This window comes from Aedes albopictus, chromosome 2 (assembly GCF_035046485.1).
Source record: "Aedes albopictus strain Foshan chromosome 2, AalbF5, whole genome shotgun sequence".
Lineage (NCBI taxonomy): Eukaryota > Metazoa > Arthropoda > Insecta > Diptera > Culicidae > Aedes > Aedes albopictus.
The window spans coordinates 34562177-34587089 of record NC_085137.1 but is presented as its reverse complement, the minus strand read 5'-3'; the positions used below and the strand labels follow the sequence as shown (position 1 = coordinate 34587089).

At 38.3% G+C, this 24913-nt stretch overlaps 1 protein-coding gene across 3 annotated transcripts in view; it reads left to right on the top strand.

Annotated features, from left to right (window-relative positions):
- The first annotated feature begins 5174 nt into the window (after window positions 1-5174).
- LOC109402509 (leucine-rich repeat-containing protein 15-like) overlaps window positions 5175-24913 on the top strand; it is a 173180-nt gene continuing 153441 nt past the window's right edge. For 2 of the 3 annotated variants that reach the window (XM_062849460.1, XM_062849459.1), the window contains exons 1-3: window positions 5175-6766; window positions 17420-17974; window positions 18038-18229. In XM_062849460.1, coding sequence (XP_062705444.1) covers window positions 5858-6766; window positions 17420-17974; window positions 18038-18229 — 1656 coding nt within the window. In that variant the 5' untranslated portion in view covers window positions 5175-5857. The remainder of the gene's footprint in view (window positions 6767-17419; window positions 17975-18037; window positions 18230-24913) is intronic. The other variant, XM_029876729.2, reaches the window with a different exon arrangement.

The window sequence follows — 24913 nt, the reverse complement described above, 5'->3', positions numbered from 1 at the left end:
AAGAAATATGGTGACCTCTCCTCTTGTACGTAGCAGCCCAAATGAAACATTAAATAAAAGAAGATTTCATCAGTTTTCGAGCAATTCAAGGAATCTTGGCATCAAATTCACTAGCCAAAACCTGTATTGGCGTTGCATGTCTTCGATCGCATTCACGGTGCGCCACTATGAAGGATTCCCATACAAGTAGGCGGACAAAAATATTTTCGTCATATTTTCGAGGATTTGTTAGTATACTGTAGTTGGTACGACTAAAATATATAGTTTATGAACATTTTTAAACATCACGACCAAGTTTTGAAAAGGGCGTATTTTCTGACCATATTGACCATATTAACTGATAAAATATAAAAAGTTTGAATTTGTTTTATTTTTTAAATTTTTATTTTGTTTTTTTTTTGTTGTGCTTAGAATCAACACTATTGTGTAGTTACTTTCAAAAATGAATTCCAAGGGAATTTGCTTAGAATGTTTGAGAATCGTCGTTTAATCTCAAGGGGTGCGCCCAGGCGGTCTCGTGCGTAAAAAACGCTGAATCTCCCAAGACCGCAATTTACCGCAGCATTTCGCATACAAAATCATTAGAGTAGACCTAAAGCTTGATTTTGAGCCTGGGAATGTTTGGGAAAAAAAGATGCCGATTATCAAAATTTGAATCTCATGCCTTTTTCAACTTCTTCTTCTTCTTGTACCTTTTTTTCATACAATGGTTCAATTATTTCACAAAACCACGTGTGTTCGATCTCGACCCGTTGTCGGCGTCATCACTGGCTGCTGCGAGGTAAAATAAATGCGTGCAGAGTTTGAGGCATTCAAAGCGCCGCCTATTGTTTCATTCAACGCAGCATCTATCACCACCATCCAGCGTGCAGCTTCTCTGCTTTGGCGCCAATCCACAAGCGCGCCAAACTGCAGAAAGCAGTGCACACGAGCCCATGTATCTAGAATAGTAAGTTGAAGATCCCTTCCGAGCAGGCGTGTGCCTCTCGGGGGGCAAATATATATCCAAAGTTTTAAACCGAAGTAGTTGTTTGTCGTCGCCTGGATCCACCCTCCTCACCACACAACGTAGAACCCTAACCATAGACGAAACAACGTGTTTGTTGGAAAGCTTGCTTCATTATCTTACCAATGATGTATTGAAACCAATGTATAATGATGATAATAATTAGAAAATATCGATTTGAAATTATGTGTTGTTTTTTTTGCGAACATTTTTTAGCTTTACTCAACTTTGATACTCAATATCTTTGTAACTACATCAGCTAGAAACTTGAAATTCTAGATTTCTCTTAGTTTATATGTTTATTATCGATAGAAAATTTCAAAACAAGCATTAGTGGAAGTCACTTTTCTGATTTTTGTCTGCCTGATATCCTATAGTGGTGCGTTGTCAAATCGAATGGTCAAATCTAATGGTGATGGTTTCATCCTAAAAACAAAAAGACAATTACACCGTCTTCAGCCAGAGGCCGCACAGACTGAACATTACTAATATTAGACAACGAACAACACATATAACACCCAGTGGTCCGGTGGAGCATTTTTCATTAACATTTCTTTACAAACACGTAGTCTAGTTTGAAACAACTAATATGTTTTAACCCTTTCCAGCCGGAGGGGTCAATGCCAATATAACCCCGGCGATGAATCCGAGCATAACAAACGTATTCGAGCCCAGCGAAGTTGTGGCAGTGGTGGTGAAATAATCAGGCTCCAAAGGGTTAAACTTCAATCCGATTACTTCCAAACTAAAGTACTTGGTTACGAACAAACTTTAATATTAGTTGTTTCTACTTAACGGCGTGTAATTACTTCTTTAAGTAATCTTCTTATACATAAAAATGCAGTGGCATACGTGGGACCGTGTATAACTTGTGAACAAAACGTCCAGTTCTGGTCGTCTTTGTTTTGTTCTGTTTAGTTTTCACCCAAAGATGGTTCGTAAGGCAAAAACATGGAAAAATTGAGAGTTTTTGATAATCGATTTTTCGTACATTTTGAACAGAGACTTGAACTTGATAAGGAACTTAAAACGTCATAAAACGAAGTAGGCTGAACAAAATTTGCTGGAAACAGCAAATCATGAATAAATTCAAATAATGGTTGTTTTGAAAAACCATGTATATTGACATTGTTTTTAACGGACACATGATTTGTATAGAGTATAGAATTAACATGTGGTATTTGAAGTATATTGCGCAAATTTTCTAGGGCACCGTTTTTTAGAACCCTTAAAGGGATGTGGATGAAAATGCATCATGATGTTGACAATTACAGTACAATCAGCGTGATGCATTTCTGGCAATATCCATAGAATGGATCTTAAAAACAGTGCTCTAAAAAATTTGTGCTTCTCAAGAACAAGTTCCAAACTAAATGAAATTTCAACAAACACCTTGTTTGATTCAACGGGCAAACTAAACTTTAGTAGTTCCAAAATGAATTAATTAGATGAATTTATAAATATTTTGTTTGATTTCTAGAGCTGTCCAAAGGAAACACCCGATGCAATAGTAAAAACAAACCTATGTTTGTTAGATTTGACTAATACGTCTTCGAAACATTTATTGCCAATTTTGGATTGTTTCAACCAACGAAGGTAGTTGAAACAAACTAAAATTTATTTGTTTATTTTTCTCCATTCTACCCTATTTCACCCTATACCGTCGTGCGGGGCTTCTTTATACACTTTTTCATGGTTTTTCAACTTTATGACATTATAACTCCTAGACTAGTGAATGAATTTCCGCAATTTTTATACACAATAATTGTGAGTATGTATGTAGGATGTATGCAAAATTTGAGCTAAATCCATCAATAAACAAAAAAGTTGTTCATACACCAATCGGACACATCTCATATAGAACCGGATGGGGGCTACTTTGGACATTTTTATCTATAACAAAACTGCATTTCAAATTCCAGGGTTATTCGGAAAACTACATTGTACCAATACTGTAGTATACTGTATCATACATAATTTCAATAAAAATATGCGTTTGAAGATGGTTCTGTGCTACCTTTGGTATTATGAGCAGCGTGATATTGCTATATAGATAGCCTGAAAAAAGGGACCATCAATCCTTTATTTGGGCGAAACGGTCATTTATAACGTATAACGATACAAATATTCGATTGTATATGCTACGTTGATACATTTTGAATGAATTGATCAACCCTTTGAAATTTATGAACTGTAGAAACAATGCCTACAGACCAAATGTTCTGATACGTTATGTATATTATATTGGTTTATTCGATGTTTTTTCGCGTCATGACAAGCAATAAACGGTCTGTTTGAAAAATAATTTCAACCAAATGAAGGGAAAACTATTGCTTTATAAAAGTTCCTAAGACATCAAACAGATTTGAACCATATTTTGAATTCAAAAAATCCATATTCAAAAGTGTCCAAAGTAGCCCCGCATTTCAAAAGTAGCCCCGCACGACGGTATTTATAATATGAGTAAATCTATCTCTCTTATTCCGATGCTGGCGACTTTTTTTTTTGTTTAGTAATTGACAAAGTTGATGTTATTACCTTTGAAGAATTGGATGGCGAAGACGGCATCCAGTGTTGAGTTCAAGAAGCGACCCGTTTTACCCTATTTCAGAGGAGAAATTATCAGACAGAAGAGGCACAAAACAAGCAAAAAATATGCCGCAGCGCTTACTCTTAATCCCAACTGATAACAGATAATGACATGATCTCGAAAATTTTTGTTAGAAACAAAACGGAAGCTAAATTTGTTGCGTACTTTTCAACTCGTGAATAATCGATTATTGCTAACCCAAAATCGAAGCTGTTAGAGGTTAGATCTTCAACAGCGCTGCAATGTTTACCAACTCGAAGTTATCGTTCGAAAAACCTTGCATTGCGAAGGCTTTAAAATCTTGAAATCGCGGAGTACCGTCTACCTCCGTTGGTTTGACCTCATCTAATCTGCACACTTTTTAATTTGACCGCCCCCCCCCCCCCCCCCCTAATCACATCGTTTAAACTCAAATTGGTTCAAACGTCATTCTGCTCATGGAACTGGGTAAAACGAAACGCAGAATCAAAACTAAACAGCAAAAAGGGTTACCACCAGTGTGTTTTTCGATGCTCATAGGGCTACTAAAAGTTTAAATTAAAAACTGAACCCCGGGGGTTTGCAGGAGGTGTCGTTCAAACCAACGGGGGTAGACGGTACGATATTTATCCTATTCTTCTCAAGTTGGGACAAACATATGTCGCATTGGGTGGATGTCGCAACAAATGCAAGTTGCGATATTGTCCTTATTTTCAATCCTGACAAAAGATCCTGGGAAATAATGACAGGTATTCCGAGGGAACCCTTAATGGAATTCCAGGAGTATCCTGAAAGAAATTCAGTGGGAATCCTGAAAATAATTCCGGAAGAATACCGACCGGGATTTCAGCGGAATCTTGACAGGAATCCTGAGAGGGATTCCGGGAGAATCCCGACATGCATTTCGGGGAACTCTTGACAGTGATTCTTGACAATGTTTTCTCTAGAATCTCTGTCAGGATTCCCCTGTCAAGATTCCCCTATCAAAATTCCCCGGGAATCTTGGTCGGTATTCCCTGTATCCCCCATCTTGTGAAGATGCAGCTAATTAACTTTGAGTCGCACATGACTCATTTTAGCCTTGAAGAAGCTAGAGATTATCCACAGAGCAAACATTTATGTGATTAATTTTCCACCATAACCCACCGTGATCCATCATTATGTTACCTCGCTCTTACACACGTTTCCTGAGCTTCACCCTCAACAGAATAAGAGGTAGAAAATCTCCAAGCAGACACAAACAATACAGTAAAAATAGTAACACCTACACGGCAGGTCAAATTTACCGCAACACTTTTTTTATATGATTCCAATTAAAAACAAACATAGAAATGATTTTCAATTCCCATCATGTACGAGGCGGTTTCAACAGCATCAGAATCCCGGCGCTCTCGACGTCACTTGTCCAAATATAGAGTTAACAAATTCTCGCTCCGGCAGCTTCTGCTTAACAACTTCTCACCTGTAGTAGCCGTCGTCGCAGTCTGCATGTGCGAAGCGCACTGTCGAAAAAAAATATGATTAACGGAGTCCCAGCCCGAGAAATCCGCACGTCTCAATTTATTCGCATGTCAGTGTGAATTATATATGACTACCTCCGTTTTTATGACTGTCAACCACTTGGCGCGTCCGCGGTACTGCCCCGGTCCGAGTGGGTGGCAGCGACGAGAATCCGCGCGCGCACATCTCAGACCAGTCGATAACGACCAGTGTGTGCGGTGGAACCAACCAACTCGAGTGTAATTATCACTTGGCTTGAACCGAGTCGTCATTATTGGATCATCGAGAACAACGAGAACCAAACAAGTGAAAGTCAACGACTTAATGAATTTTCAATTGCCCATGGTTCTCCGGGTATTGGTGGAAAATTGCAACCCAAAACTGTGTGAAACTTCGTTCCAGAAGGACCAACTTTTGTGACCCGCTTTCCCAGAGCCAAGGCCAGCGATTTGGTCGGTAAATAATTGCAGCAACAAAGTAGTAAAATTATCACTATCAAAACTGTGCTCTTTGTGGAAAATTGGACAGCCAGCGGGAATAAAAATTTCTCGAAGCTGAGATAGCATGATTTTCCAGCAGCTGAACTCGGAAAAGTAGAACGGAGGAAAAATATTCTACGCTTTTCCTGCAGGAGGTGAACGGGTGTACTGTTAAATAATTTAAATAAAATTGCAAAAGTTTTGTCATTTGCCAGCGCTGTTGGAGGGGGTAAGGGAGGCCAGAACGACAAAACGGCCGACAAGTCTCCGATGTGACATAACCTCAAAATTAACGCAGATACAATGTCTGGTCGAGTGTTGTTTCTGACACTGCTAGTGGTTGGAAACTTTGTCCTCCACTGGGACACGGCGGCTGCCCAACGCCGGAACATGGCTGATGTCGAACTGGATGACGAAAACTATGCCATCACGTTGAAAGCTTGCTACGTAGAAGATTTGCGCAACATTCGAGAGCACATTCAAAACCCGCTAACGGTTATCATAAATCACTGCTATCTGCAAGAGCTTCCAAATGCCATCTTCATACGCTTTTCAGATCTTCACACCCTGGAGATTACTGATAGTCGTCTTAACAACCTGCAAGATTTTGCTCTTAATGGCCTGCGGAATCTAGAGGTTCTCAACTTTTCCAGAAACAATCTCACCACGATAAAATCCTGGAGTGACCACGATCTCGAAAGCCTTCAAACGCTAGACCTACGAAGGAATCTCGTGAAAGGTATCAATACCCAATCATTCAAACGGTACCCCAATCTGAATAAAATAAACCTCGCCGGAAATCTGATCGAAATCATCCCCGAAGGCACCTTCAAAGTAGTCCCTAACCTCAAGTACCTGAACCTGGGCCGAAACCTACTAACCTCCATCGAGGAAACCACCCTCAAAGGCCTAAGCAAACTGACCCACGCCCTCTTTCATCACAATCAAATAACATTCGTTGACTTCTTTGCCTTCATCGGTAATAGCCATCTGAAGACGCTTCAACTGCAGGGCAACCAGATCACCATCTTCGAAACGGATTTGCTGTCCAATCTGCCCCGGTTGACGTTCCTGAATATCAGCTACAACCAGCTGGAGGATATCGCTGATTACACTTTCAAGAAGAATGCCGACCTACGGGTGTTGGATTTGAGCTACAATGGGATCGAAAACTTTCGCGAGGATAGCTTCAAGGGGTTGGTCAGCTTGGAGGTAGGTAGAATTTTAATTTTACAGTATTGCAGTTTCTTAACGTTTAAATTTCACATTTTTGGATTGTCCTTCAGAATAATGTTACTATCACTAGGGGTTGAGTGAGCAGTCATAGTCTTCTGAGCAACTTTGCCGACGACGTCTGAATGGTCCAAAATTCGAGATATCCCACATTACTGTCAAAATCTAATACTATCCCACATGTCCGACATGCTGTCCTGTGTAGCAGATTCCCGGTAGACAATATTCCCGGAATCACTGTTTTATCATATTAACACATTCCTGACGACGATTTTGAAATAAGATATTGGCCCCTTGAATCGGTAAAAAAACATAATTCTATAAGAGTTTGATTTTCTGGGTAACAATAACAGCAAAGATATATCCTGCTCCAGTGAATTGCATGTTCATGAGCGGAAGTGAACAAGTATGTTAAGTTTAGTATAACAAAATTCAAACCATTGTTCTTTGGTGATTTTCTATGATACGCTCACTTGTTGAGACCAAGCACTTGTGGAATGTGGGATAGTATTAGATTTTGACAGTAATTGTGGGATATCTCGAATTCTGGACCATTCAGACGTCGTCGGCAAAGTTGCTCAGAAGACTAAGAGCTTTCACATAGAAAACAATTCACTTCGAAATTCACCTACCAAAACTGGTTGTGACCTAGCAGTTTGATCAATGTCGCGTTCTGAACCATTTAGAAGGATACTGTTTTTATCAAAGTTACTCAGAAAGATGAAAACTTTGACATAAAGAATAATTTAGTTAGGGCCCATATAGCCGAGGCGGTAAACGCACGGGTATTCAGCATGACCATGCTGAGGGTGACGGGTTCGATTCCCGGTCGGTCCAGGATGTTTTCGTAAAGGAAATTTCCTTGACTTCCTTGGGCATAGAGTATCTTCGTGCCTGCCACACGATATACAGTATGACCCATAAAAAAATGCGACATTCCATTTTTTTGCAGTATTTGATGATTTTTAATTAAATAATCCCAATGAATTAAACTTTTTTGGATAAGGATACAATAAGGAGGTCATTGTCATACAGGATCTCTAAAATTTTTGTCAAAATATTCATTGGTTACGTATATGGGATACCTTATAATTGTTAACAATTTCTAAATAAAATCAAGTTTTCCTATAATTTTCATAGCAAAATGAACTAAGATAAAAACTTTTAAACACATGGAAACCCTGAAGAAATATGTACTCTTTAATACGCCCATGTTTGAAAAATATTTTAAAAATAATTTCAAATGTTTAGGAAACAAAAACTAAAAAAGGTGCTACATATTAAAAACCGTATTTAAGATAAATTAATAAAAAACTTAACACTGTTAGAACATTTTTCAAAACATTTTTTTGTCGATGAAGGCATATATACCTACCTTTATGATAGGTACAAATACTATGTACTTAAAAACAATTTCATGCTTAAAACATAATATTTTCTAAAAATTATCATTTGTCAAATAATTCAATTTTCACAAAATGACTCTTAATTTATAAGTTAATATTTTTTTCGTGCTTGTCCGACAAACCAACCAACTCCTGAAGACCTTATCCAGCCATAAAAGTACTATTTTGAAAATAAAATTTCATTAAATGTGATTGAAAGCAATTGAAAGAAAATTATATCCTTAAAAAACGGCGTCTGGCGCGTGGACGATTTCGACATCCATATGTTCAACGTTATATTTCCGAAGGTATTTGCATGGAATCAGTCTATGTTCCTTTGCCATTATAAGATTAGTGGCTCTACTATACTATCCAATAGATACATGCGAGGTTAATCAGTCCGAAGTAGGGGAACGATGACTTTGAAAACTGTCGCATTTTTTTATGGGTCATACTGTACACATGCAAAATGGTCATTGGCAGAGAAAGCTCTCAGTTAAAAACTGTGGAAGTGCTCATTGAACACTGAAAGCTGAGAAGCAGGCTTTGTCCCAGTGGAGGACGTTACGCCAAGAAGAGGGGAGAGAATAATTTAGATCTAAATTTACTCACGTGGCGCTAGTGTTCTTAGAAGCTTTCGGTTTAATCAAAACGGCGTATATCTCGCGTTCTGGGCCACTTAGAAGGATACTGCCTTTAGCCAAGTTGCTAAGAAGAATGAAAACTTTCGTATGGAAAGCAGTTAAATTCGAAGTTTACCCACTACGTGGCACTACTGTTCTTAGTAGCTGCAAATTCGGTCCAAGTGTCATATATCTCACATTCTATCTTTGAGAAGTTGCTAAGAAGGAAGAAATCATTCATAAAGAAAACAATTTAGAACCAAGAATCACTCACTATGCACCGCAAGTGTTTTTGAGAGCTTCCAGTATAGTCTAATAGCCGCATATCTCGCATTCTAGAGCACTTGGAAGCATGTCTGAAAAGCATCAATGTCAACACAAGTCGTCACGCGATTTTTACAGAAGCGGCTCTCTCAATATCATCGAATCGGGAGACGATGACCAAGAGAGTCTAGCACTTGGCAGTATCTAGTAAAATGATTGATTTGGTTAGGGGAGACTGAGGAGACTTGATCCCTGGGGAGACTTGTTCCCCCCATATTTGCTCGGAATCAAAAACATTTTTCTTCTAGCATAATTTTTCCAAAACTACTCCTGGACAAACGACTATGTTTTGGCTACAAGTGATTTCGATTGTACATTGCACTATTTTTTAACGGCTGATGGTTTGTTTTCAGTCCTTCAGAAATCTTTTAGGCGATTCCGAAAAATCTCAATAACTTTGTGAAAATTGAACCAAATCGTATCAAAATTTCACAGACTATGTGCTACTTGTAAATACTTTCAAACTTGTTTATCCAAATGAGGTTGTTGTTAACATATTTTAATTAATTAAGCTTAGTATACACAACAGTGACATGGGGAGGCTTGATCCCTCGAGGATTACATACACATTATACATGTGAAAAATGAAATTCTATTCGGAAGCCTCTATTTACTTGGAATTCTAGTCTATTCAACGATAAAATGTGTCAGATAATTATAACTTTAGTACAAACCAAGAAAAGGGGGATCAAGTCTCCCCATTTCGAAAATACGGCATATCCTTAAAAATTTAAGGAAATCTTACAATTTCAAACACTCCATATTCATCGAAAATACAAGAAACTCGAAAACAAAATGAATAGGAAGATTCTGGAATTATTTTCCCTTTAAATAAACCATGTGATCAAAGAGGGATCAAGTGTTACCCATTTTTGGAAAAAATCATCATAAGACATGCCTCCATAAAAACACAGTTTTGAAAACTTTAACAATAATTTAAAGGCCTTCTGTTGTGTATTAACTTGCAATAGATGTTTACCTGCCATTTTATACGGAAATCGGATCTAGATTTGTTTTACTATTACTTTAGAGCTTTTAGTAGAACTTGTTACTTCAGACTCTAGTTTAATTTAAAAACACTTCACTAATACTTCACTTTTGCAAAAGAAAATAAAAATGAATAACTCTTTTAAAGAAAAACTAGAAAGGACGAGCAAATTCCTTTTAATTCTACTACTGTGCTTATCTTCGGACAGATAGGCCTATTTCGTCTGTGACTTACAGACTTCTTCAGTGTCAAGTGCTCGACTTATTCATTTTTATTTTCTTTTGCAAAAGTGAAGTATTAGTGAAGTGTTTTTAAATTAAACTAGAGTCTGAAGTCTAGATTTGTGTTTTTTTAAGTTTCAGGTAAATTATGAAAAAAGAAATCAAGTCTCCCCAGTCTCCCCTACTGTTTTAATCCGTTAGACTGTGATAAGTGGGTTTTATTTGTTAAATACAATGACTGGCCTAAATTCACTTGGTTTAGGTAAAAATTTAAATTTAAACACAGTATGGAAGTTTCCGTCATGACGCTTGATTATTGCAATATGACATGACGAAGCGCGTGAATGCTCATTTCATTTTGTGACGATGACAAGACCAACTTGATCACCGTCATGGGGTAGTTACTATTGGTCGTAGCACGTTGGAAAGATCATGTTTTTGGAAAAGTTGTTCAGAAGAATGAAAGGTTTTGTTTTGAATTTATTTCAAAATCCGCTCACTAGACGGCGTTAGTTACGAAAATCAACTAAAAATAAAAAAGTTTAAAAAGTGCTGTTTTTTATGAGCTGGGAAGAAAATCAACACGATCAAAATGAAACCAATCTAGAGAGCCATCCTGCAATGAACTTAACAATTGTCAAACTATCACAACTTGACAAGACAAAGTTTGGCGGAACAGTTAGTGACTTTATAAAGTTTGGAATTTTTGTAAATGCGTAATGAGAGTGGTACCTACTCCCAAGTTCCGTTTGTTGGTTCCTTGTTCAATTACGATTGTTAGGGTCAATCACGGAATGACAACTACGAATTATACGGTCATCTATGCTCAAGATCATGTTCATGTTCAAGATTACGTTTTATTTCCAAATTTGTTCACTACTTGGTGCAGATATTCTTATTAGCTGTTGGTTTGATAGACGCATCACATATCTTGCATTCTTGACCACTTAGAAGGGTATACCATTTCAATTTCAATTTCAAGACCTCGATATACCAAAGAAAACCATTAAATTTTCTATGTCCAGTCCGGTACCCAATAATATTCATTACCGTGTACTTTATTCAGTGTAAAGTACCATTTGTGTAAATTAGGTTTAGCGTGTCACACCCATCTGACAGTAAGAGAACTAAAAATAAATTACGTAATAGGTACCGAGGATTGTTCACAATCCGCGAACTTGACTACGGAAAAAATCGCGACCACGACGCCGCTGGATATACTGTCATCGCTAAGTGGCCTTCACATATAAATACATTTATCTAGTACGAAAATCTCTCACTACGTGACGCTACTGCTAGGAACAACAACTGTGGTCATAAAAATAGCAATGAAAGCCAATTTTCTAGCAAAACAGTCAACTTTGACATTCTGTATCTATGCTTTTCTATGACCGATTGAGCCAAAAAATTGCCAGCGAACTACATACAGGGGATGGTCAAAATGTTTGGGATAGGCAACTTTTTTTCTCCCACAAAAAAATTCAACATGCTGTAACTTTTCATAAAGTGCATCAAAAAATCTCAAATTTTGACTGTTTGTCAACCTATTATATGTGCATCATTGGTACAAATTTGGGCTCGATTGATTAATTTTTCGCGAAGTAAGAACCGTTCGGGTAAAACACTATTATTTAGACAACTAATTTTTTAACTGTCATATCTCGGAAACCAGTGAACCGAATTGAATGAATTTTTTAACGTTTATCAACAATATATTGATACTTAATACGACGTTATAAAATGTAATATTTTCTCACGACGAATTAAGTTATACCGGGTTGAAATTTTTACCCATATAGAGGAAAATATGTCAAATTTACAATACCACACAAAAATTATTAAATGTGTTCTACTTTCAATCTAAATAGGCTCTAATATATCTGATTAGAGATAATTTGAGAACAGAAGTGGAAAATCTTTGGATATCAACACGAAAATTTATTGACATTGATGTAAAAAAATACATTTTTTTCGAGAAAAATCCAAAAAGTGTCATTCCATGATAACTTTTTTCAACGTTTAAAAAGTACCTATGTTTTAATAGTTTGTGAAGCATTTACATATTGTTAGTGTACGTTCAAAATTTCATTCAATTCGGTTCACTGATTTCCGAGATATGACAGCTCAAAAATGAGTTGCCTCAAAAATAGTGTTTTACCCGAACGGTTCTAACTTTGCGAAATATTAATCAATCGAGCCCAAAATTGTACCAATGATGCACATATAGTAGGTTGACAAACAGTCAAAATTTGAGATTTTTTGATGCGCTCTATGAAAAGTTATAGCAGGTTGAACTTTTTTGTGAGAGAAAAAAAAGTTGCCTATCCCAAACATTTTGGAAATCCCCTGTATATGATCAATTTTGTTATAGCAAAATTTAGATTAGTACGGAGCACTTGCAAAAAACTTTAACTTGAACTTAAATAAAAAAAAAAAACTTAAATAATTTCGCACGCTTTCGGACAACATCCGTCGACGTAACAAATTAAAATGTAAGGAGAAAAAATAATAAAAATATCTTTTGAAATAAAGTTTAACAAATTCTGCTATAATTTTGAACAAATTCATATAGCGTTTAACTCCGACAGATCTGAATTTTGCTATAACAAAATTGACCAAATACCTATGTAGTTCGCTGCCAAATTGTTGGCTCAAACGGTTATAGCAGAACAAAGATACAGAATGTCAAAGTTGACAATTATTCGTCGCAAGAAAATATTACATTTTATATTGTCGCATCAAGTATATTTATATTGGTGATAAACGTTCAAAATTTTGTTCAATTCAGTTTCAAAGATATGCTAGTTCAAAAATTGGTTGTCTAAAAAATTGTGTTTTACGAGAAAAGATTACCCATCAAGCTCAAATTTTTACCAATGATGCACATATAATAGGTTAACAAACAGTCAAAATTTGAAATTTGTTGATGCTCTCCATGAAAAGTTACAGCATGTTGAATTTTTTCGTGCGAAAAAAAAGTTGCCTATCCCAAACATTTTGGCCACCCCCTTTAGGAAATATGACCGGAATCCCAATCATTCTGCTTGAAACTGCAGTTCAATTCATAGGATGAGCAGAAAGACACTATGGTGATAATTCTCGAAATAACATGAAGTGAGCTTCGCCACAAAAACCGGGAACATATTGACAGGCATAGACATTAGGCAACTTTGGTTAATGGTTTTCTTCTTGGTGACCCGAACAAACTTGCTAACTGTCATTTGAAATTCCACCGCGCCCACCACCCCGAATTTATATCGACGGTGATGAAATCGACACTGGTGACTGCCAACAACGACACCAGCAGAGAAATGCAGAGGCGCATTGTGGCAGGAAATCGTTCTTACTTTGAACTCCGCAGAACTCTACGATCGGATAAAGTTCACCGTAAAACATCTACAAAACGCTGATTAGACCGGTCGTCCTCTATGGGCACGAGACATGGACCCTACGTGCAGAGGATCAACGCGCCCTTGAAGTTTTCGAACGGAAGGTGTTGCGTACCATCTACGGCGGAGTGCAGATGGAAGACGGGCCTTGGAGAAGGCGAATGAACCACGAGCTGCATCAGCTGCTGAGAGAACCAACCATCGTCCATACCGCGAAAATCGGGAGGCTACGGTGGGCGGGTCATGTCATCAGGATGTCGGATAGCAACCCGACTAAAATGGTTCTCGAGAGTCATCCGACCGGTACAAGAAGACGTGGAGCGCAGCGAGCTAGGTGGGTCGACCACGGACGATCTGGTGGACGATCTGCGGACCCTACGCAGAGTGCGGAACTGGAGACAAACAGCCATGGACCGAGTGGAATGGAGACGGCTACTATGTACAGCAGAGAGCACCCCGGCCTTAGCCTGATCGGTAAGGTAAGGCAATGGACTATTTGCGTTTGCTGCACTGCTCCCACTCGCATAACAGTCCCATTTGTAAAAAGGAGGAATTGAGAAAACAGCGTTTGAAGTTAGACAACTCGTTTCCATGAAAAATTGTCATAATTTGAAAAATATTTCGATCATCTCGAAACTTTCACAGATTGCTTTTCACCTCAATACATAACTGTAAAAAATATAACGTTTAGGGTAATTCGCCAATTGTTGAACGGTTAGTACTGGCATTTTTGTTTTCGTTCGTTTTTCCGTGCATAATTCCACTTTAGTTGAAAAATATCCAGTGATCGTCTAGATCTACTTATTCCTTATACTGCCCACTGGGTTTGTAATCCATGAAATACCATTTTCTAAGAGAAAATAGAACATTTGTATGGGAAGTCTTTAACCCAAATGTTGAACGCTTCCTTAAGCTTGCTCATCCTAATGTTGGACGGTTCTCGCTAATTGTTGAACGGTTGAAGCTTTGTTTGTTATTGATGACGTAAAACCCGACATAAACCTATCATTCACCTGTTTTTATTTTGGGCACCAAACCCAACATAGACTCAACAGTTATCCGATGTGGGTCCAACAGTGGTCCAACATTTGATAAAATTTGATCTGACATTGATCCGACATCCAATATTTTTCCACTCTGGCGATTTTTTTCCGGGGTTTTCGTGTTTTGCGCCCAGTTAGTCATTTGAGTGACAATTCATTCAAATGAGGGAGCGTTCATAAAATACGTCACGCAATAATTGTCCATTTTAACTCCCCCCGCCTCCTATGTCACACTTTTTGTATTAGACCTCTAATTTTTTGTACGTTTCGTCACACTTTGCTGAACTCCTCTCACCCCTCCCTCCCCTCAAAGCGTGACGTAATTTATGGACGTTCCCACTAGAAGCGAAAATGACAGAAGAAAAGAACGCCTTCAAAAGCCCCTGAAATACCCCTGGAAACCCATGGGACCCTGCCAACTCCCTAGAATACCCCTGGAACGACCCCGAAATACTTTGAAAACCCGTAGATCGCTCCTGAAAAAGGTGAAGTGAAAAAAAAAATCTGGCAGTCATGCTAACATCGTAGGTTATGCTAGTGTTCAACAATTGGATCTTAGCTGCATAATGATAGTGTGATAAGAAAAAATATTTTTTTCAAATGAAATTACAATGAAAATGTGATTTTAAACAATGTTAAACTGTTAAGGACATCCTTTCAGTTATTGTAACTATGGTGTGCCTTTGATATTTGTGGTCGATTTGCCAGCAAAGCTTATTTCGTAACAGCAATTTCTTAAAATTAATCTTAAGGATTGTGCAGTTTTCGTGTCATCAGCGGTACAAAATTTTCAATCGATATTTTTGACGTAAAATATGTATAATTTTGTAACTCTATTGGAGCAATATCATGACACACATGTATACGCATCTAGATCATACGTTTACGTTGATGGAAAACTACTTAAGTTAAATTTATAATAACATTTTCAAAAACTGTTCAACATTTGGGTAGTGTTCAACAATTGGCGAATACTACTACTATAAATTTGTTCAGTTCTGTGTTATAAGGTACAGTGTATCAAACAATTGTCCGTACAGCAACTTTTTGGTCAAAATAATTTTTCATTCAAATGTGTATAACTTTTTTATACGTCAATCAAAAACTCTAAGGTTTTGACCAATCATAAACCATATATTGAAGCTCCACTGGTAAAATTTTGAGCGAGATCGAATAAGTTTTCTGAAAGTTATAGAACTTTTAGTAAAACTTATAAGATTTTTGAACAAATTTTTAAAACATTATATCTCAATATGTAGTCGATGAAACTTTTTCAATCTTTTTTGTGTTACAGCTTATACCTAAGGGTTTCATATGCAGCTTTGTTTAAGGTTTTATATTCACTACAAAAAATATGAAAAATCTGTATATGTTCAGAGTATTATTTGGAAATTTATCATATTTTGATCAATAAAAGTGCCAAGTGTTTTAAACTTTTTTAAACTCTCTTAATGTAATATTTTTATACAGGACCTACTAAACAACATATGAAAAGTAGGTCCTATGCATTTTTCATTCAGTTAATGCACTTTTATTGGTGGAAAACGTTTGGCAGATTATATGTGCAAAATATAGTAATTTTTCAAATATCGTCAACTATATAAGCAAATTTTTCATATTTTTTGTAGTGTATATAAAACCTCAAACGAAGCTGCATATGAAAGCCTTATGTATAAGCTGTAACACAAAAAAGATTGAAAAAGTTCCATCAACTACATATTGAGGTATAATGTTTTAAAAATGTGTTCAAAAATCTTACAAGTTTTACTAAAAGTTCTATAACTTTCAGAACACATATTCGATCTCGCTCAAAATTTTACCAATGGAACAGTAGTATATGATTCATGATTGGTCAACATTTCAGCGTTTTTGATTGACGTATAAAAAAGTTATAAACATTTGGAGCAGAAATTATTTTGACAAAAAATGTCCTGTACGGACAATTGTTTGATACACTGTATATAAATCCATAACAGGACTGTTATGTGGGTACTTGCTATGTGGGACGCTCATGACTTATGGTATTTTTTTCGCGCATTGACATAAAAATCCGCAATTTCATTATGGGTTATAAAAAGACGTTGAAAATGATGACTATTCCTAGCGTTAACTCAAAAATGCCGGAAAGTCAAATGGGACTGATATGCGAGTGGGGGCAGTGCGTGTAATGATAAGGCAGGCAGTGCTGCAAAAAGGTTCTACAACCGATCGTATTCTCGAAGGCAAATAAGATCCCATCAATTCAATGAGGGCAATTACTAATAGAGGGTAAATATTATCAGCAATTAGGTAATTTATCAGTTTTAGCGGAACACAGTTTTATATTGATTTCGTAATGTTTTAGGAAAATTGTGATAAAAATGAATTGAAAGCCGTGACTTTATGCGAGTAGTGTTTAACGCAATGGTTAAAAATATGTTCTCTGGTATTCTGACAGAAAAAACTTCTGATTTATCCCAAAAATTTCAAAAAAGTGTGTCAAAAAATGCTCCCAACGAGATTCCATCAAATTATCTTCTTCTGCAGTGACTCATTGTCAATAGGACGAAGAACGAAGAGTTTAATCACTCTTTTCTATGTTAGTCATAGTCTACCACCAATAAATCAGCTCTATATGTACTCCCACTTATTCTTATCACCATTTTTATAACCACCCCAGGTATTCAACGCCAGCCATAACCACATCACTCAGCTGAACAAATACATTTTCAAGGACTTCTCCTCGGTTCGCTTCCTTGACCTGTCGGGCAACCGGCTAGCCTACATCGACAACAAACTGTTCGAATACAGCCCACGGTTGGAGCTGCTGAACCTGTCTCGGAATGCCATCTCCGAAATCGAACCGAACATCTTCGAGGACTCGCGGAAGCTACTCACGCTGGACTTGTCCCACAACCAGCTGGCGGAGGACGCCTTTCTGTGGCCGATCGTTAGCTTGAATCATCTGAACATGAGCGATAACCAGTTCCAGCGATTGAACGCATCCGTCCTGGAGAGCTTCGGTCAGGTGCGATTGAACAGGAATCCCTGGAGCTGTCAGTTCCTGATTCTGGAACTGATGAAGCATAGTAAGAACGTAGAATACGGGAAGAACTACGTGGTGGAATCGACGGATAGCATTCTGAACACGCAGGGGATCGAGTGCACGGACGAGAGGGGAAAGTTGAGGGACATTGTTGTGGTGGAAAGTATGGTTAAGCCGGAGTATAGTTCGGTAAGTTTTAATGAGGTATTCCGAAGGTTGTAAGATGGATTTTGATTGTAAATTTCGATTTAGGAATATCATCGCTTCCATCTGCTGCACCAAGAGCAGCTGGATACCCGTCCCATTCAGGACAACTTCGACACCAAGTCCACCATTCTGTGGCTTCTGTCCGGAGCGTTCGTCGTATTTGGTGCTTTCAAGTTGATACAGCTGATTCTGCGGCACTCGGAACATCAGAGCGAAAAGTGGCGCTTGGCTCAGCACGTGAGTATAAACAATCAGGGGGAAACTGTGCTGGCCGCGGCCACCACCTCGCCCGTTTCGGCTAGCTCTCATGGATTCCTATTCCCACCGAGCCGTCCCTCCGGGCAACGACAGTACACTCCAACGATAAGCTAATGAAGGCATCGTTTTCCCTGGGGTGATTTCTACGCTTCTATACGTGCTCACCGAGGAACAAACAGCTTTCGATGTGTGTCGTCCTACGTATTACACCCGGGTTCCACAAAGTGGAGCGCAAAGTCAGTCTCCGTCCGTTGCGTCGTTGTTCCTAGCTGTTGAATATTAATGTTGTTTCGTATGTTTCAACTATGTAAATGCTATTTATTTAGACTTAAGATAAAACTTTTAACCGAGTTTTTTTTCTATTCTTCACTTCAATTCACAGTCCATATCGTTTGCTGCTAAAGTGGCGTCTTGCTTCCTGCAGTTTTGTGTTTCTAATCCCAGCAACGAGCGCATAGTAGTTTTGTCAGGTTTTGTCTGTCCTTAAATGTTCCAACCGTTTTTTTTTCTGCGCGCACTTTCGCGTTCAATCTACTCCGTTCTGTTAGTTCTTCTTCCCGGTTTATTCATGATTCCACTACGGGAAAAAGCACTGAATGAAGTTGTTTTTATTTTTTCGTCAGCGCCAGCGATGCCGTTGTTTGCACGATGTCGTCGTCAAACGTAGCTTCCGGACGGAAGAATTGCTTAACGTGTTTTTGCTGGCAGTTTTTTTTTTCGTCCTACCGAAACGTACTCATTACAGAAGCAGAAAAAAAGTAACGTTTTCATTCACAAGCATATAGCGCCATGGAAAGTTCATCCGAAAATTGTCTTCTCTCGAATTTAATTACTGCTAATAGTGTTGTGCCACAACCTCTGGTGGGAAGTAAACGAAGGCAGGAAAAATGGAATATATCAGCAGTTTTAGCATCTTGTTTTTCTTCGAAATGAATAGAAATCTGTGGAGTATTCGATTCATTTACGACCAAAATGAGTATAGTCAAGAGATATGCTTCAAGCAGATGCATGTATTTACTACTTAACTGTGAACAAGCTACCTAAACTCACATAAAATATGAAAATATTTATAGCAAGTAAAAACTTTAATCGGAGAATTAAAACGCTCAATTAGCACATTCAGAAAAAATACTTAACGTGTTAGATGATACGAAACAATATTTCACCTTTCTAGTGTACTAGTCGCATAGAACTCATTATCAAGAAAAATCAATCAACGACATACTATTACCATCACCTGCTAGGCCTCAATGGCCAAACCGCCTGCACTTAATGGCTTCACTGGCCCAGTAGTGGTCACAAACCAATTTAATGGGAAAGTTTCCGTTTTCATAGTTTGACCACAATTCAACCCGAAGAATAGCAATCAAAGCCAGCTGGCACACACCTACTTATATGGAGCCAGCCGGCCTGTTCTATTGCACTCTCGCCATTTTCGCTAATTCATACGAGTTGGTTCTTAAGATAAAGAGAACGATTGAAAGAAACTCATTCACATTTCCGGATGGTAGCTTTGATTAGTGTGGCCAGTATGAAGCACAAAATGTACAAGTTCAGCCGATAAAGTATGTATTTGCCTGCTTGGAAACCAAGAAACTTTTCACAATGGATTTTCCTCGCAATTTAATGAAATGGATTGGTTGGCTATATTCGTACAAATGTATAGTATAACCATAGACTTAATACTAAGACATAAATGTCAGGAACAAATTCAGTTCGATTTGTGACGCCAGTTTTTCCCCCATGTTTCTCCCAGTAAAATCGCCCAATGGTCCACTGCACGAATATATACTGGCCTACTTACTCCCACAGAAAATTTGACGTTTGAGAGGTGCCGGCACCGCTCAAACGTCAAATTTTCGGTGAGAGTAAGCGGGCCAGCATAAATTCGTGCAGTGGACCATACTGGTTTTCTTAAAGCGACGCTTTCAATGTCAGCTGGCTCCTCCCGTTTTCATCAAAGCAAGACTGAGTTCGCCTATTTGGTGACCATGACAACGAGAAAGATTGCCCAATGACGCAGTGTCAGCTGACAGATTCATTTTTATACATATTTAGCAACACCATATCTTCGAGCGTTGATAACCGTGTGGGTTAAACAAGAGCTCAGTGATCTTCGACGTTTATGGTTCGATTCCAGTCTGCATAGTTGTACAATCTTTTTGCACGGATCATTTTGATAAGATGCCTTCTCCTTACGGAATTCATAGACATAGGTAGACGATTTATGATTTTTTTTTTAAACTTTGAATGTACTCCGATAATTTATTCCGCTAATTGTAACATAGGGTCCACGGCTAGCGACGGTAATGAACGGATATAAGCGGTTTTTTTGGTAAGAAAATGAAATGTCATTCCCCCTGGAACAGCCACACATGCCCGCTGGTTCCCGTTGGCCGAGTACCGGTCCAAGCCCACCGATCCCGAGCTGCCTCGGCGGAAAGATTCCAACCACAACGTAGTGTGGGTTAAGCCGTAAGGGCCAATGTTAACAAGAAAAGCCTGCAGCAACAATGAGCACTAATAAAATGTCAAATCCACACTCATACACCACACTAAGAGTTTAATAAATATTTGAGAATATAAACAATCTTGGTTTTCATATGTGTACTCTATTTTCAGGAGTAGTATGTAGGCCTTTAGGAACCTACTTAAATGTGGTGCCCACAGGAAAAAATAACAAAACCCGCAGCAGCAAGTTTCAGCGAGGTTTTGTTATCCTCCAAGTTCCATCCTCCACGAATATTGTGCTATTTTTTTAGTACGATTAGTTATCTTCCCAAGCCATCCTCCAGGAATATACTCAGATTGCATATATTCAGGAGTTTAAGCAGAAAACAGTGAAATACTTTTTAGTACGATTAGTTATCCTCCAAGCAATGTATCAGGTAGGTATACATTTAGGGGTATTACGTGGATTTTAACGATCCGGCAGATCAATCAATGCATTTTTTTTTGCAATACTGCAATTTTAATGCCGATTAGTTTATGATAAATACAGACATACTAAATACAAAATTCAAACAATAAGCCCGTTTCCTGAAAGCAAAAACTCATGCAACGGATCTGTAACTCTAAGCTTCCAGCATTCAAAATCAACATTCTGTATTTAAAAACATTTGTCGTAATTTCGGGTCATATGGCTCCTTCCCAAAGCAAATTCAGGACATGACCATCATACAGGATTCGCCCTTAGAGTCCTGCTGGTGAGTCCTGATGTTGGAAACTTATGCCACGGATCTGTAACTCTGAGCTTCCAGGATAAAAAATCGACATTTTCTATAGAAATCATATTTGTCAATAGTTCGGCTCATATGGCCCCTTCCCAAAACAAATTCAGTACATGACCATCATACAGGATTCGTCCTTAGAGTCCTGCTGGTGAGTCCTGATGTTGGAAACTTATGCCACGGATCTGTAACTCTGAGCTTCCGGGATCAAAAATCGACATTTTCTATAGAAATCATATTTGTCAATAGTTCGGTTCATATGGCTCCTTCCCAAAACAAATTCAGGACATGACCATCATACAGGATTCATCCTTAGAGTCCTGCTGGTGAGTCCTGATGTCGGAAACTTATGCCACGGATCTGTAACTCTGAGCTTCCAGGATAAAAAATCGACATTTTCTATAGAAATCATATTTGTCAATAGTTCGGCTCATATGGCCCCTTCCCAAAACAAATTCAGTACATGACCATCATACAGGATTCGTCCTTAGAGTCCTGCTGGTGAGTCCTGATGTTGGAAACTTATGCCACGGATCTGTAACTCTGAGCTTCCGGGATCAAAAATCGACATTTTCTATAGAAATCATATTTGTCAATAGGTCGGCTCATATGGCTCCTTCCCAAAACAAATTCAGGACATGACCATCATACAGGATTCGTCCTTAGAGTCCTGCTGGTGAGTCCTGATGTCGGAAACTTATGCCACGGATCTGTAACTCTGAGCTTCCAGGATAAAAAATCGACATTTTCTATAGAAATCATATTTGTCGTAATTTCGGCTCATATGGCTCCTTCCCAAAACAAATTCAGGACATGACCATCATACAGGATTCGTCCTTAGAGTCCTGCTGGTGAGTCCTGATGTCGGAAACTTATGCCACGGATCTGTAACTCTGAGCTTCCGGGATCAAAAATCGACATTTTCTATAGAAATCATATTTGTCGTAATTTCGGGTCATATGGCTCCTTCCCAAAACAAATTCAGGACATGACCATCATACAGGATTCATCCTTAGAGTCCTGCTGGTGAGTCCTGATGTCGGAAACTTATGCCACGGATCTGTAACTCTGAGCTTCCAGTATAAAAAATCGACATTTTCTATAGAAATCATATTTGTCAATAGTTCGGCTCATATGGCCCCTTCCCAAAACAAATTCAGTACATGACCATCATACAGGATTCGTCCTTAGAGTCCTGCTGGTGAGTCCTGATGTCGGAAACTTATGCCACGGATCTGTAACTCTGAGCTTCCAGGATCAAAAGTCGACATTTTCTATAGAAATCATATTTGTCGTGATTTCGGCTCATATGGCTCCTTCCCAAAACAAATTCAGGACATGACCATCATACAGGATTCGTCCTTAGAGTCCTGCTGGTGAGTCCTGATGTCGGAAACTTATGCCACGGATCTGTAACTCTGAGCTTCCGGGATCAAAAATCGACATTTTCTATAGAAATCATATTTGTCGTAATTTCGGCTCATATGGCTCCTTCCCAAAACAAATTCAGGACATAACCATCATACAGGATTCGCCCTGAGAGTCCTGCTGGTGAGTCCTGATGTGGGAAACTTATGCCACGGATCTGTAACTCTGAGCTTCCGGGATCAAAAATCGACATTTTCTATAGAAATCATATTTGTCAATAGGTCGGCTCATATGGCTCCTTCCCAAAACAAATTCAGGACATGACCATCATACAGGATGCATCCTTAGAGTCCTGCTGGTGAGTCCTGATGTCGGAAACTTATGCCACGGATCTGTAACTCTGAGCTTCCGGGATCAAAAATCGACATTATCTATAGAAATCATATTTGTCAATAGGTCGGCTCATATGGCTCCTTCCCAAAACAAATTCAGGACATGACCATCATACAGGATTCATCCTTAGAGTCCTGCTGGTGAGTCCTGATGTCGGAAACTTATGCCACGGATCTGTAACTCTGAGCTTCCGGGATCAAAAATCGACATTTTCTATAGAAGTCATATTTGTCAATAGTTCGGCTCATATGGCTCCTTCCCAAAACAAATTCAGGACATGACCATCATACAGGATTTATCCTTAGAGTCCTGCTGGTGAGTGCTGATGTCGGAAACTTATGCCACGGATCTGTAACTCTGAGCTTCCGGGATCAAAAATCGACATTTTCTATAGAAATCATATTTGTCAATAGTTCGGCTCATATGGCTCCTTCCCAAAACAAATTCAGGACATGACCATCATACAGGATTCATCCTTAGAGTCCTGCTGGTGAGTCCTGATGTCGGAAACTTATGCCACGGATCTGTAACTCTGAGCTTCCAGGATAAAAAATCGACATTTTCTATAGAAATCATATTTGTCAATAGTTCGGCTCATATGGCTCCTTCCCAAAACAAATTCAGGACATGACCATCATACAGGATTCATCCTTAGAGTCCTGCTGGTGAGTCCTGATGTCGGAAACTTATGCCACGGATCTGTAACTTTGAGCTTCCGGGATCAAAAATCGACATTTTCTATAGAAATCATATTTGTCAATAGTTCGGCTCATATGGCTCCTTCCAAAAACAAATTCAGGACATGACCATCATACAGGATTCATCCTTAGAGTCCTGCTGGTGAGTCCTGATGTCGGAAACTTATGCCACGGATCTGTAACTCTGAGCTTCCGGGATCAAAAATCGACATTTTCTATGGAGTTATTTTAGGATTAAAATCCTCTAAACAGCGAATAACGCCTAAAGGTAGGCAATTGCTAAATGATTTGATGGCCTACTTTGATTACATCGTATAGGGTAAAAAATATAATTTGGACATGTATGTAACTTGGATATGCACTGCGATGTATGTCTTGTTCCGTATAGCTAATAAAAGTGGATACTTCTCAATATCGATTATTGGATCAAACAGACCCTATTCTGATGACTTACGTTGAAAATACGCTTTACAATTAAGAATTTACTTCAAAATTATCGAAAATGTAAATTGGTTCACTAAAATCGCTCAAATGTACAGATATGCAAGACGACATACACTTCACAGTCAAATACAATATTCACCTCAAAATCGTTGAATTAATAATTGTAAGAAATTTGAAAGGCTTATTGTAATAAAACATGTTTAATAAAGAAGCATTAGGCAGCCAATCTCTTAGCATTCATCTAGAACGTGAAGTAATCGTAGTATTCTTTTTACTGTCTGTAGACTACCCGATAGCACATCAGAATTTCTTTCTGAACATCAGCAACACTTCAACTGAACACCTTCCAGTTTTATTGTAACTCCATTATAATTTCTGTTGCTTTTCAGAAACTTACCAGAAAATCATAAATTGTCACATTTTCAACCTCCAGAAATTCCTTCTGAAATCCCGTTTTTGTAGATTCCTCCAGGAGTTTCTTCCGTGGATACCTTTAGACATTTCAACCGAGGATTTCACATTGGATTCCT